We start from the raw sequence: 15479 nt of genomic DNA, 5'->3' as shown, positions 1-15479 counted from the left end.
TTATAACCGTTATCCCAAAATTTTAACGTAACAAATAGATGGTGGGTCACCTCAACCCTAATTCCAATCACAACCAACACTTTCAATTCTTCAATGTCATGTAAATCATTGGGCTAGCGCGTCTCTACAATTTTTATTGTTTGTGATAAGGATAACAAAACGCAAGGCAAGCGCGTCTTGCTTTGTCCCAAAGCGCTCCAAAGATTGTCGGGTTGACATAAACTACTGATTTTTTGCCGATTAGGACCACCTAACGATTGATTGACCGATTAGATGAAAATTCCAAGGTGAACCTCCTATTAATGATTAGTCGCCGATTAATCAGAGGCTAGTTGCGATTTTTACAACCATGCTTATAATTTGGCATTTCTTGCATATGTCAATGATATGGCATTATAATTAAATAACTCATTGTGCCAACTTTATAATTATCATTTTGAGGACTAGTCTCAAAATAAAATACAACATTCATATAGCACAAAATATAAGATAAATGATATCATGGTTTATAAAATGGTCTATCTACCGTGCAATCGTGAATGTACTTCAGCATAGTTGAAAAATTCAATACAGATCAATCACTCATAGAGTTCAACCAATTTGAGAAGAAGAAGAAACATAATAACGAGAGTTGAAGTGTTAAACAAGTGCGTGATCGATTTTGCATATATGGACATAGTTTCTAGAATATAGTTGTCTTAAAATCTACAATAATCATACACACTCATATACATCCAAGCCACATTTAAGCATAAGGTAAAATACACTTTTTTCTAAACTATTTAAGACTTTTTTTTTAATTATTCAGACATTAAAAGAATAAAGTTTTTCAAATGAACCTTCCATATGAAGATTTTTCGAAGTAACAAAACAAAAGCGTGAATATATCTTAAATCTTTTAAAACAAAGTTGCAATATTTTGCAAAACAATAAGCCATGTTTGAAGTCTGTTTCCGGTCAAAAGAGTAAAGCACTTAAAAGAAGTAAGCCGTCTTTCCTTTATTGAGTTCCATCGCATTTTAAAATAAGGTAATTGCCTACTAGTTGAATTTGTTAAATGGCATCTTGTTAGTGCTAGCCGGCTAGGAGCTCTATAACGACTAAAAAAAATAATGTTTTTGACTAAACACAAGTGCTAATAGTTTGTGAGAGAAGAGCACTCCGTATAGGAACACTATTGATACACATCCGGACCTTGGATCGACCATATGACTTGGAGGGTTCTCTCGCACGTCTATTTAACCTTATTTCCATCACTTAGACCTAACCGTTTGATCATAAAAATAAAAAATAAAAATAAACGTTTAAACAACCTCAAATGATCGTTTGTTCTAGAACCCTTTAATCAAAATTGAAAGATATTCAAAACCTTGGTTTCGTTAGCCACAAATCTCCAAATGATTGTCACAAATTTTTATTTTTTTATAAATGTAATATATCCTAATATACCCTGTGGTGGGAACATAAAGTTCATGAATGTTAAGACTATACAAAAACCATTCAATATTACTCTATGTGACCCCTTTGTGAAGTTGTTGGCTACATGATATTTGGACGGAACATGATGCACCCAAACTTGGCCGTAAGTGACTTTCTCGCTCACACAATGAATGTCTATTTCGATGTCTTTGGTACATTGGAGCTTACCAGGATTGTCAGTTAACTAGATAGCACCAGGGGACGGATTTATGCGCCCACGCCACCGTAGTTACAGGACTATAAGATTTTTTGGTGCGATGTTGTATGTAGAGTGCAGGCACGGGTTTTTCGAGTGACTCTATTGATTTTTTGGACGATGACTCCATTCTTTGAATATTAGATCAAGATGGAGAAGAAATTGAATATTTTGAAGGATTTGATAGAAAGGAAAGGAAGGTTTCTAGCAATCGGAGGGTAGCGACTCTAAGTTATTGAACCTTCTATTTTATAGTCATTTTATTAGAAAATATTCAAAGAATGGAGTCATCGTCGGAGAATCTTCTTTAAACTTTGAATTCTTCGATCGTATCAATCCCTAGACCCGTATCATAAACGTCCAAAACATCGAGTCGTCATCACGTGTACCTCGAATCAAAATAATACCAACTTAAGGACATAATCTACAACAATTAAATGTGAAATGGTAAAAAAGCGAGGGAAATTGACATTAAAATATGTATAATTTACACCGCACCATGATATGTATATAAAATGTTGAATACCACAAATATATATGTCCCTTAATAAACACAAACAAAGCTCATTGTGACTCGTTGAATAATGTGAATAATAATGTTTAGGGACCGACAAACCTCCGTCATGGTTGGTAGCGACAATATAAAACTATGGACTGCATGTTATTCAATCCGTATTAACAAGACGAAGGGTGAAACTATTTGTCAGGAATTGTGTTGTGGGTTCATTGAGTTTTACCCTTTGGTACGAAAACATGCCATGGTGAACCAAATTGTTGTGAGACTTAATTTGGGTTGAGGGTTTTTTTCAGCATTTACATAAAAAAATGTTTAATCTCGCTATTTCATATTTTAAACCTGCGAACTCACCAACTCTCTGCAGTTGATTACTTTAAACCTCATGATTTTAGCTCAGGATAACAAGTAACTAAATATGCTTCTATTTAAGAGTGCGGCTTTTAGAAAACATAAATATTTAGTATGTTTACGTTGGTTCGTGTGTAAAGAGAGCATAGTGCCAAAACATTTGTAGTATTCTAAGATGTCATGAAATGATATGTGTATTTAGCTTATTTACGTTAAACAATGTTCGTGAAACCATAATTTGTCGCGCCTTGTAATTCCATTTTAACGGGGTGTGATAGTTGCATCGGCAACACGAATTTGGTATGCTCTGTGTTGTTACTGGTACAGTGCCGATACATATAAAGATGAACATTTTGTATCAAGTTCCAAAATTGTACAGACATACGGTACCCACTTCACTTTTGGTATTTTCGGGGCTGGTTCACCCCTACGACTCTACCATAACTTATGCCAAATTTGCCCTTAATTCTTTAAACTTTACGTTTTTCCTTAAAACACGCATTTCATAAAATTACAAACATAACTCTTTGACGTGCTTATTTTTAAGGGCTGACAGTTCGTGTCTTAACATGTTTAACAGGTAAGAAGCGACGTGCGCAACACAAATATCAAACTTGAATATGATTCGTTTAACTACTTTATATGTCATGACTATAATACAGTTTTAAGTTTTATGTACCAATAAAGGAAAAAGATGGAATCTAGCATACTAATTTCAATTATTTAAGAAACTAAAAAAATCACATACCGCACTTTTTTGATTAACAAGTCTTATCATGTCTTAAACAGTTACTCAATTACCAGCCTATTATTTTATAACACTTATTTTACTTGCTAAATAATAGAGAAAACAACAAACTAAACACATATCAAGATACTTTTGGAAAGCATATGGGAACTTATAACTTACCAAATTTCCTGCTTACACACAATTAGTTTAATTTAATAATAATTGTGTGACTGTGATCAGGTTAATCCAATTTTGATTACAACAATCAGGGCTCAACAAAACAAAAGGGGCATAATAATAATAATAATAATAATAATAATAATAATAATAATAATAATAATAATAATAATAAATTAATAATAAGCCACCCTGTTGATAAATTGACAAAAAAATTCTCACTTTCTGAACCAAATTCATCCCTTTTTGCTGTCATCAACACCATCTTTCTTCAAACCCATCATCCATCCACCATGGCGGCGGCATGGCAGCCTCAAGAAGCAGGGTTGAAGGAGATCTTTGGATTACTGGAACAGCAAATATCTCCTAGTTCAGATAAATCCCAGATATGGCAGCAGCTCCAGCACTATTCCCATTTCCTAGATTTCAATAATTATCTTGCTTTCATTCTAGCTCGTGCTGAGGTAGGTAGTAATCTTTAATAATTCATGCATTTTTGGGTGATCTGATTGGTTGATTATAGTGTCAAGTTTGGGTTTTTTCTTTTGTTCTTTTGATACTTTAGTAGGGGTGTGCACGGTTCGGTTCGGTACAGTTATTAGTCTCAACCGAATTAACCAATTGGATTTTGGTTAATCAGTTCAGTTTATTTGGTTAAATAACCAAAGTTAAACTTGGGTTAAAACTTTTACTTAGAAAAATACATGAAATGGATGCATAAATACATGAAATGAAATGAAATGAAGGTATAAAAGCTAAAAATATATGAATATATGAATGATCCGGTTCTGTTAATTGGAGCACAAAATGTGTAGCAAAAGAAGAGCTTAGAGTAAGTGGAATTGTTACACATTATATGCTGAAAAGTTTCCAATGTCCAAAAGTCAGAAAATTACAAATCAGCTAACTGAATATGGTGTAATAAATGAAAATAGACTTTAAGCATTTGATGTATGGTAGTAGGGTTGTATTTAATTTCTCCAGAGAATTTTGTTTGCAGTTTAGGTTGATTGAATTGGTTGACGTAAAATTTAAACTAGTGAAGTCGTCATTTGTTTTTGCTTGATACTAATTTTAGTAACTAGGAGTTGAACATGCTTATAAGGTGTTGCGAAGGTAAGATATTATGGAGTGTTGTATAAGATTAATGTAAACTATTGCAGCTGCTTGTTTGTTAAATTTTTTGATTTAGAACTTTAAATAGAAAGCTGCTTCCTTTGTACTATTACAATCTTTTGTGTCGTTTGATTAATGAGTTTAAAATATAAAGTATTTGATTCTGCATTCATCTTATCATGATTCATGAGTGAGTTGAATTTTTGGACATGTTAAACTCAAATAATTGGAGTCTAGAAACTAGAAAGTGACTGTTTTTTTGTGTGTTGGAATTGACTATGGTTGATCAATATATTAAATACTAGCAGTGAGATTCAATACAAATGAAATTAACCTAGTATATATAACTAAAGTAGTTATTATCACTCTACATCTCACAGTTTTGAACTAGAGTAATTACACTACAAAAATGAAGTAGAGTAATAGTAACCACTCTAGTTCAAATTCCATAATAACTCTAGTTATTTGTATACTATTAGCTTAGATTACTAGTAGTTTGGTCAATGAGTTTCAAATATTAAGTATTTGACTCATATGCATTCATGTTATTATGTTGGTGTGTTATAAATATAGTTTTTGGTGTACCTCTTATTTTGTTTGATTATTAGTAATTTCTGATGTTGATAATGTGAACTTATGAAAAAAAACTCCAATTTAACACAAAGTGTAGGCTATTACCATTTACTATTGGCTCATTTACAAAACGATCCGTTTTCGAGCGAGCTGCGAACTCTTTGAACAACCTTATCACAAAGTTCTTTTTTTGGACAACTAAAAATAGATTTGTTTTAGCGTTTGCGTTTGTGACATTTTATATACATGCATAAAAATTTGGTGCTAAGGTTTGACATGGCATTATAATCTACAGGGAAAACCCGTGGAGGTCCGACAGGCAGCCGGATTACTTCTGAAAAACAATCTAAAATCCGCATTCAAGTCAATGCCATTAACTAATCAAGAATACATAAAAGCTGAATTGTTACCATGTTTAGGATCAACAGATAGACAAATCCGGTCTACGGTTGGAACTATCATTAGTGTTGTTGTTGAGATTAGCGGTGTTTTAGGATGGCCCGAGTTGTTGCATACTCTTGTCAAGTGTTTGGATAGTAATGACTTAACTCATATGGAAGGTGCCATGGATGCTTTGTCTAAGGTATTCTTGTTAATTTATCAATCGTATGTACATAGTTTATTAATTATTAATTATTTTATACACAACTATAATTATTATATATTATATAGGGGAAGGTTAACGTACAAATGAAATTAACGTACTAAACGTGAGAATCAAGTAGAGTAATTATGTATACAAGTAGAGTAATTATAATAGAGTAATTATGGAATTACTCTCTGATGATTACTCTACTTGTATACATAATTACTCTACTTGATTCTCATGTTTAGCACGTTAATTTCTTTTGTATTTGATCCAAACCCATATAATATATATATAAATTAGTTTTGTATACAACACAATATATATATTATTTAGTTATTTTTATCATAATTTACTACTATAAAATACAGATTTGTGAGGATGCTCCTCAAGTGTTAGATGTGGAAAGTCCTGGATCATCTGAGCGACCCGTTGATATATTTATCCCAAGATTACTAAAGGTAACAATTTCATTTTGTTATTACACACACACACACACACATCTATTCATACATTGGGGAGTGTTCAAGTCAGAACCAAGAAATATGCCGAGAGCTGCGAAAACCGCATAATGCACTTGTACCTCTTGTTTTAAGTGCTATACGAAAGACGGTCACGTATGCGCCTACCCGCTATCCCATGAAATCATTAATGGACACTGTACAAGTGCTTTATGCTGTTCTCACATTTCTCAACATAAAACTGGTTTTTGAAAAGAACTCGTCCCTTACTCCCTATAATATATATGTGTATAAGGGAGGGTTCTACATAGTACACATTGTTTTTGGAGAACAAGAACAAAATAGATCATTCATTTTTTTCAATCTACTTTTTTTAAAAAATAAAAAATAATTTCGTCTAAATTCTAAAATAAAATAAGATTAAATTTTGTTTATATAAAACCAGTACATGTACAAGTCATATGTAGGCTATATTACCTACACACATGCAGTAAACGTTTAATTTTTTTGGAAAAAGCATACGAACAAATTAGTTTAACGGTTTTCATGTACATAGCCTACACATTTGTATGTAAGTGGTAAAATTTTTATTAATACAAAATATTGATGAAAAATTTAAATTATTTAAGTTTGTTTTCACAATAGTTTAGTGTTCTGTAATGAATCTCATCCTATATATGTATATATATGTGTGTGTGTGTGTGGGTGTATCTATGTATTTTATCTATATCTTCTTTATAAAGTTCTTGACTTACCCATGTCGCAAATCGTGCAGTTATTTCAATCTTCACATGCCTCTCTTAGAAAGCTTGCATTGGGCTCTGTAAATCAGTTCATTTTGTTGATGCCACCAGTAAGTTTTGTTTAAAGCATTTATCTTTATACTAAATAAGTTTAATACTAATGACAGATACATAAACTTTTTACAGGTTTTGTGGAAGTCTATGGATACATACCTGCAAGGTTTATTTGTTCTTGCTAATGACACATCATCAGAAGTCCGGAAATTGGTAAATATTTTCACACCTTGTCATTCAACACGTTTAGTTTTGTAGTCAGAAGGGTATTTATGGAATTTTGTTATTTATATGATTGATAGGTTTGTTCGGCTTTTGTTCAGCTAATTGAAGTTCGTTCTTCTTTTATTGAGGTGGGATTATGTTTAATATATACTTTACTTTCATATTCATACTTATTACATCTTGTGATTATTTTCGTGTATATATTGTGTTCACCTTTCATTTATTATTTCATACTGTTCACAAGTGATTTTGTGGTTGCAGCCACATTTGCGTAATGTAATTGAATACATGCTACAAGTGAATAATGACCCTGATGATGACGTGTCACTTGAAGCCTGTGAATTTTGGTAACCTATTGCTTGTGGATGTTGTTATAGCTTTGTACTTTCTAACATTATTATTTTTCTTTTTTACCCTCTGTTTCTAAATTTGCAGGTCTGCATATTGTGAAGCATCATTGCCACCTGAGAATTTAAGACCGTTCTTGCCACGTTTGATTCCTGTATGTTAATTTTTCTCATTACTTAAGGGTGAATTTCATATACACCCCTAAAGTTTCCTAAATATCATATATGCCTCTATAAACCAAGTAAAGTATCATGTTTACTCCATTTTATTATAAACAGTTGAGAATATTACCATTCTACCTTATTTTCCTCAAAGCTTTAAAGTTTCATAATTATCCATATTTAACCCTCAGTTTTCATATTTACTCATCAACATTATTATTCTCAAAGTATAAAGTTGTTTATTTCATTAAATCAATTTATTTTGCTTCTCATCGACTTTCTTTTACAGTGAATTTTTTTCTTTGAGAACATGCATAGGAACTTATCTGACAAGTATGATATAACAATACGTGTCTCTGAAAAATTGAGTAATATTTCTTTTTGCACTATTGTAGGTTTTGTTGTCAAACATGGCTTATGCTGACGATGATGAGTCACTACTTGATGCAGAGGTCAACTCGTTCCTGTGTCTTTTCTTTAACTGAGTTTTTTCATTAATTGTAGATTATAACATTCATAATTGCAGGAAGACGGGTCTCTTCCGGATAGAGATCAGGTTCTAATTTCTGTCTCTGTTTAGACCTCTTTAGGAACACTTTTAATAAATTTATGGTTCTTGAATGGTTTTCTTAATTTATATTAGCTATGCAGGATTTGAAGCCGCATTTTCATTCATCACGTTTTCATGGATCAGATGAAGCTGAAGATGATGTATGTTCTCAAAATTTTGGGTTTGGTTTGTTTTCAGTTGTTACATTTGGGCAAAAAAAAGGCCCAAAATGAATTTGGGCCAAAATCTTTTCATTAATTATTAGTTAATTGATTATTACATGTTTGGACCTAAGTTATTATGGGCTAAACCATTTATGGTCTCTTATAAATGACTTAAAATCATTTTTTTCGGTATTTTTGGTTCAGTTCGGTTCGGTTATTTTGGTTTTTGGTTGATAGCAAAACCGAGACTTAACCGAGAAACCGTTTTTTAGAAAACATAAACCAAACCGTCAGTTTTAGATTGGGTTCATTTATTTCGTTTTGGTTTGTTCGGCTTTTGAATGATAGCAAAAACGAAACTGAATCGAAAAATTGGTTTTTTAAAGACAAAAAACCAAATATCAGTTTGTTTACTTTGGTTCGTTTTTTTTTTTGGTTGATAGCAAAGCTGAAACCCAACCTAAATATCACATTAAAAAAAACACAAAACCAAATTGTCGGTTTTTTATAGGATTCGCTTGTTCCAGTTCGGTTATGTTTGTTATTCAGTTACAGTCATGTTATTTCGGTTTCTTGCACACCCCTATAAAAATCTATCAAAAAATTGTGTGGGTCAACCCAACACCACCAGTCATTTTAAAATACCATAAATTATTGTTTTTAACCCGACTCATACATCTTGCCACCTTTATATAACTTCAATCAGTTAATTTGGTGGTTTGTTTCCTTTTGCATACAATAACGGCTATCAGTGACACTTGTTTGCTTTTCTTTTATATGCTTATAATAATTACAGGATGATGACATAGTGAATATATGGAACCTCAGAAAGTGCAGTGCGGCTGCCTTGGATGTAATCTCCAATGTCTTCGGTGATGAGATTCTTCCGACTTTAATGCCTTTTGTCCAAGTAATTATTCTCCAATATTTCATCTTTAAGTGAACCATTAATTCACAATCGTGTTACCTTTTTTTTTGTTACAAGAAATCATATAACATCACGGTCAACATGCAGTCTAAATTATCCACATCAGACGATTCAAGTTGGAAACAAAGAGAGGCTGCGGTTTTAGCCCTTGGTGCCATTGCTGAAGGTTGCATTAATGGTCTTTATCCTCATCTTTCAGAGGTAACTTCTATAGTAAAATATTAATCAGCTTGAGATTAAATAAAATAATTGTTTTTCTCGTCTTATTTTTCAAAATGTTATAATTTTTCTTGTCAGATTGTAGCTTTCCTCATCCCGCTTTTGGATGATAAGTTTCCATTGATACGAAGCATATCTTGTTGGACGCTTTCACGCTTTAGCAAGTTTATTGTTCAGGTACGATTTTAATTCATTGTTACTTGTTACACACAAGTTAATTATGTCTTAATATTAATTTATTTGTTTTTTGTTTTCTGTTTTAGGGCACGGGTCATCGAGAGGGACATGAACAATTTGAAAAAGTTCTCACGGGTCTTCTAAGAAGAATTTTGGATGATAACAAGCATGTGCAGGAGGCTGCTTGCTCAGCTTTTGCAATTCTAGAAGAGGTTATTAGAAAAGCAATGCGTTATAAATTGATTTGTTATTAAATGAAAAGTGTCTTTATAACGTGTTAAACTTCAGGAATCTGCTGACCTTTTGTCACCACGATTAGAGATTATTTTACAGCACCTAATGTGCGCTTATGGGAAATACCAGGTTAATTTCTTAATGAATAATTCCTGTATTAGATATGGTGGTATCTTATGTTTCTTGCTTGATGGAATGATGGTATGTAGAGGCGGAATCTCAGAATTGTATATGATGCTATCGGTACTTTAGCTGATGCAGTTGGAGGAGAACTCAACCAAGTAATGCACATTATCTTTTAGACTTATTATTATTGTTATTTTATTTAAGTTAAGAGCTTTAGGGATAAACTTTACATATCATGAACTTCGTTGTGGAATTGCAGCCTAAATACCTTGAGATTTTGATGCCACCATTAATCGCCAAGTGGCAGCAACTTTCAAATTCTGACAAAGACCTCTTCCCACTTTTGGAATGCTTTACATCCATAGCACAGGTATTGTTTTTATGTACTTCATTATTGCAGACTAAATACCTTTAAATTTATTATTTGTAAAATAATAGTTTAATTGTCTTTTTAGGCATTGGGTAGTGGATTCTCTCAATTTGCTCAACCTGTTTTCCAAAGATGCCTAGATATTATTCAGATTCAACAACTTGCTAAGGTGTGATTATTAATTTTTCTATGAAGCATATATCATATATGCCGTACATGTACCTTTATTTTTAATGTTTTAAGTTTTATAAAATTAAGCGAGGCAAATGAAACATATTTAAATCTTGGACTCTTAGTTATTTTTTAGTGATAATCCATTTCCAATTAACTTGAAGTAGGACTTAATCGTGAAGAAAAAAGGTTTACTAAATAACGAGGTTTCATAATTGTTCAACTTTAAGTCAAGTTAAAAAGTAATCATTAAATAGAAACTAAGAGTCATATATGCTTAATTTGCCTCACTAAATGTTAAACCATTTCAGCTATTATAAAAAAAAATTCACACGGTTGGAACACGTAATGAAAGTTTGAGTGATTTTAAAGGGAAAAAAAACTTTGTTACTATTACAATATATTCCATTCTAGCGTTCGTTTGAATTTTGACCTTCTTTATGGTCAACTTTCGTGAATTTGACTTTTATTGCAGGTTTCACAAAGTAATTTTATATTTCTTTAGCATTTATAAAAAAGTTTCTCAAGATTGGAAGAGTTAATAAAAGTTTGAGTGATTTTGACTTTATTTATGGTCAACTTTTGTGAGTTTGATGTGTTTTTGTTGCAGGTTGATCCTGTTTCAGTCGGAGTTCAGTTTGACAAAGAATTTGTTGTTTGTTCATTGGATCTTTTGTCTGGACTGACCGAAGGTCTCGGTAATGGAATCGAGAGTCTGGTAATGTACCTTTTTACCCCTGTATATTATCTAATACAATTCATGTATTCATTGCATAATCAAATTTCATTTTCATCACAGGTTTCACAAAGTAATTTAAGGGATCTACTTTTACAATGTTGTTTGGATGACAGTTCTGATATCCGTCAAAGTGCGTTTGCGTTGCTTGGAGACCTTGCAAGGGTAATTTGGTAATTTAATGAGTAGATCTAAACATTCATGTTACTTATCAAGTTTGTTTTGTCTTGGTTTTTTTCATTAGGTTTGCCCGGTTCATTTGCGTCCTCGTTTACCTGAGTTTCTTGATGTTGCTGCTAAGCAACTGGTATAATTTGACCGTTTGACTCCTTTCTGTTTGTTATCTTATTTTTAGTATTTTTATGACATATAAATTGTATACGTCTTGCAGAACACTCCCAAGTTGAAGGAAACGATCTCTGTGGCTAATAATGCATGCTGGGCTATTGGGGAATTAGCAATCAAGGTGCATACTCTTTTAACTATGATGTGGAGGAGGTAGAATTGGTGGGTTGTAGGGGCGTAAATGATCCGAGGTGATCCTAAGCTCGGTTCATTTAAGTTACGAGAGCTTGAGCTCGAGCTGGGTGTGTTTCGAGCTCTATTTCTATAGCTCGAGTTTGGCTTAATATATCAACTGTAATTTGTATATGTAACATTATGTATATTATTTAGCTATTTTATCATTATATTTATATGTAATAATAAGTATTATATAAAATTATATTTAATACATCAAATAAAGAGGTTCGTTTAGGCTCATGAGCCAGCTTGAGCTTGGCTCGTCAGTAGTTTTTCAAGCTCGAGTTCTGCCCGAAGTAGGCATGTTTATTATTTATTAATTATTTTATAAAAAATAATAATTACTACATATATGTTCAGTTATATAGCCCTGCTTGCGGTGCGCACATATGATGTATATATGTGTGAACCCTCGGGTGGGCAAAAGTGAAATTGCACTAATTTTGACGTTATTTTACTAATCTCGTGAAAATAACGTTAAAAGTGACGGACGGTTAATCAAGCATCATGTAGTGGCGTTGATAGCCGAAAGACAAGGGTACATGCACCGATCAGCCGGTGTCCCGATGATTGAGTGCTATGTGCCTTATGTCCAAGGCTTGATGCAAAACTACTATCGAGCCGGGGGTCTCACCGGAAGCAGCCTCTCTATCCTTATGGGGTAGAGGTAAGGCTGTCTACATCTTATCCTCCTCAGACCCTACTATAGCTTTGCTATTGGTGGGATATACTGAGTACGATGATGATGATGATGATGTTCAGTTATAATTTTTTATATATAGCACAGTATTTATTTGGTTATTTTTATTGTAGTTTTATGTATACTGTATACACAATAGGCTCGTTTACACTTGCGAGCCAGCTCGAGCTCGATAAATGAAGTTCAAGCTTGGGCTTGTAAGCCTTAAAAATTAAACAAGTTCAATTTTAAGCTGGAACTCGATAAGCTCAGTCCGTTTTGAGCTTTTATCAAGCCGATCTCGAATAGATGACGTGTGGTTTGGCTCATTTACACCCCTAGCGGATTGGATAACTGGTGGTAGTTTTTTTAGATATATGATTACAGAATTCATATTGTTTTAATTATATTCTAATTTTTTTTAATAAACCGATTTTGGAGGTTGTATACATTAACATGCAACTTTTGACCTGTTAGTTGACCTGTTTCACCCGTAAATGTGTTGACTACGCCACATCTAGCATGCCACGTTTGAAAACTTTGTGCGCGCAATTTATGGAGTTTTACTTTCTATGTTGGAAAATATGCCATGCCTATCCGATTTTTTTTTTATAAGCAAATGCTTTTATTCAATTTCTTGTATTTCAAATGCTTCAGGTTAACCAAGAAATATCTCCAGTCTTGATGACTGTAATCGCATGCTTAGTCCCAATCCTACAACACACAGAGGTGATTTCATTTGTTTCATTTTCTTTATGATTTTTCTGTTAATTCTTTTTTCATATTATTTATTTGCTGATCATGAACAGGGGCTCAATAAGTCACTAATTGAAAACAGTGCCATCACATTGGGTCGACTCGCTTCGGTTTGCCCTGAGCTTGTATCACCTCACATGGAGCATTTCATGCAATCATGGTGTATTGCTTTATCTATGTACGTATGTCGGTTACATGCCAATGCTATTAACTTTTGTCATGTTTTCTCTTCAAAGTTTTTTTTATTTTCATTCTTTTGGTGACAGGATTCGCGATGACATTGAAAAAGAGGATGCTTTTCGAGGTCTATGCGCAATGGTACAAATCATGCTTATATTATTATTATTATTATTATTTATTATTATTATCTATTGCTTATTATTTTTATTTTTTTTGAAGAAGAAAATATGTTTGTTTGCAGGTTAAAGCGAACCCGTCAGGGGCTTTGAGCTCACTTGTTTTCTTATGTAGAGCTATTGCTAGTTGGCATGTAGGTTTTCAATATAAATGATAAATGAGTTCATATAATAAACGGAATTTTTTTACATATTATGTTGGGTTGCAGGAAATAAGGAGTGTGGAATTACACAATGAAGTTTCACAGGTTCTGCTTGGTTATAAGCAGGTATGATCTACATACACACATACATATACGCAATCGTTTTTATCATGCAATATTTATATATTATATTAAATAAAAGTTGCTTTATGCATATAATTAATAGGCTTGTTTAAGCTTGGCTCGGCTCGTTTACACCCCTGTGAATGACTATGGTTTTGATTGCAGATGCTGAATGGAGCATGGGAGCAGTGTATGTCGGCATTGGAGCCGCCCATAAAAGAGAGGCTTTCAAAGTATAAAGTATAGTTTTGAGGGGGCAAATTGGTTATTAAGGAAAGTGTTTTGAAGTGTTCTTCAGGCCATGTTGTGCATTATCTTTCAATCGAAGAAAAGCCGAATATTAGGTTTTACCCGATGCAAATTGCTAATCTTCAATATTATGTGAGAGGACTTCAAAATCAAAGAGGAAGAAATTAGGTTACTTGGACATGGATTTTGTGTACAGGGGCTTTTTTGTCATTAGCCACTCCTGTTTTTTTTTCTTTTAATTTTTTTTTATATATCGTGATTGCTACTATGCATCTTGTATTTGTGTTCACGTATTACTATCGATGTCGGTTTTTGGGTCGAATTTATAGGATATGGGTTTAAACTTTAAAGTGATGGTTGTTAAATAATTATGATGATTTTTGATGGGTGGTTTAAGTGTATGCACTCTTGGATTTTGGAAGTACTGTTTGTTAAACATGTAGTTCTTATGCTTTGGTAAATCCACCAGAACGGAAATTTAGTCATTTTTGTTATGTTGTGTAGTGGAGGGCTACAATTGGGGGCGAATTGTGACACGTGACGTCCAGTCAACATGAGGTGAAAATTTGTTTTTGGAGTGTAATGGTGTAGGGGCTACAAGTTGAGCCCATAGTGTTTTTTTATTATTATTTTCTTTTTATAACTAAACTAATTAAATAAAAACCAATTTATTTAAATAATTAAATAAAAATGCATTAAAATTAAAAAGAAATACAAAAAAATTAAAAAACATAACTAATAATGCATTAAAATTAAAAAAAATACATAACTAAAAATATTAAAAGAACATAACTAAATAACATACTAATATTCATAATATTTGCGCATTTTTTCAATTCGTTGTCGTTGCAATAATGCGGCCTCTTCGTATAACCTGGGCTCTTTGAGGGATTCGTATTTTTCACTCAATTCCCGCAATTCCAACATTTGGTCAATCTTTTTGTGTTGTTTGTTGGTTTCTTTCATGACATCGTTAAGTTCATCGACACATTTTTTTTGTTTTTTGATGATTTCTCTCATGGTAGCGGCGACTTCCACGAGTGTCGATTGGTTCGGGTTGTTTGTAGGATTCATTTTGCTAATTTTTTTGAAGAATTTGGGTATGAATTGTGTATGAAATGGAGAAGAAAGGTGTATGTTTATATAGATATTTATATATTGTTTTAATTAATTTAAATTTTTTTTTATATTTGACCGTTGACAACGGTCATAATAATATTTTATTATTATTTTTCTCACACGCCGGCGACAAACTAATCCCG

At 32.7% G+C, this 15479-nt stretch overlaps 1 protein-coding gene across 1 annotated transcript; it reads left to right on the top strand.

The window, feature by feature from the left end:
• The first annotated feature begins 3658 nt into the window (after nucleotides 1-3658).
• LOC143554584 (transportin-1-like) lies at nucleotides 3659-14539 on the top strand. Its single transcript, XM_077044307.1, has 29 exons — nucleotides 3659-3911; nucleotides 5432-5719; nucleotides 6094-6183; nucleotides 6959-7036; nucleotides 7113-7193; nucleotides 7283-7333; nucleotides 7467-7552; nucleotides 7641-7707; nucleotides 8110-8166; nucleotides 8241-8270; nucleotides 8366-8425; nucleotides 9225-9338; nucleotides 9444-9557; nucleotides 9654-9752; nucleotides 9839-9964; nucleotides 10041-10115; nucleotides 10196-10267; nucleotides 10372-10482; nucleotides 10568-10651; nucleotides 11264-11371; nucleotides 11453-11554; nucleotides 11634-11696; nucleotides 11781-11855; nucleotides 13248-13319; nucleotides 13400-13524; nucleotides 13613-13664; nucleotides 13768-13836; nucleotides 13912-13971; nucleotides 14134-14539. The coding sequence occupies exons 1-29, from the start codon at nucleotides 3741-3743 to the stop codon at nucleotides 14212-14214; spliced, it is 2661 nt and encodes an 886-aa protein (XP_076900422.1). The 5' UTR covers nucleotides 3659-3740; the 3' UTR covers nucleotides 14215-14539.
• Nucleotides 14540-15479: the final 940 nt, after the last annotated feature.

The sequence above is a fragment of the Bidens hawaiensis genome, unplaced genomic scaffold, assembly GCF_021521415.1.
Source record: "Bidens hawaiensis isolate Kalapana, Puna unplaced genomic scaffold, B.hawaiensis_p1.1 tig00001032_1, whole genome shotgun sequence".
In the NCBI taxonomy this organism is placed as follows: Eukaryota; Viridiplantae; Streptophyta; class Magnoliopsida; order Asterales; family Asteraceae; genus Bidens; species Bidens hawaiensis.
This window is presented reverse-complemented; position numbering and strand designations above follow the sequence as displayed.

Coding starts and splice junctions, on each gene's coding strand:
- LOC143554584 (XM_077044307.1), top strand. CDS start 3,741: ATGGCGGCGGCATGGCAGCCTCAAGAAGCAGGGTTGAAGGAGATCTTT. Junction 3,912..5,431: donor TCATTCTAGCTCGTGCTGAG/GTAGGTAGTAAT, acceptor TATAATCTACAG/GGAAAACCCGTGGAGGTCCG. Junction 8,167..8,240: donor AGTCACTACTTGATGCAGAG/GTCAACTCGTTC, acceptor TCATAATTGCAG/GAAGACGGGTCTCTTCCGGA.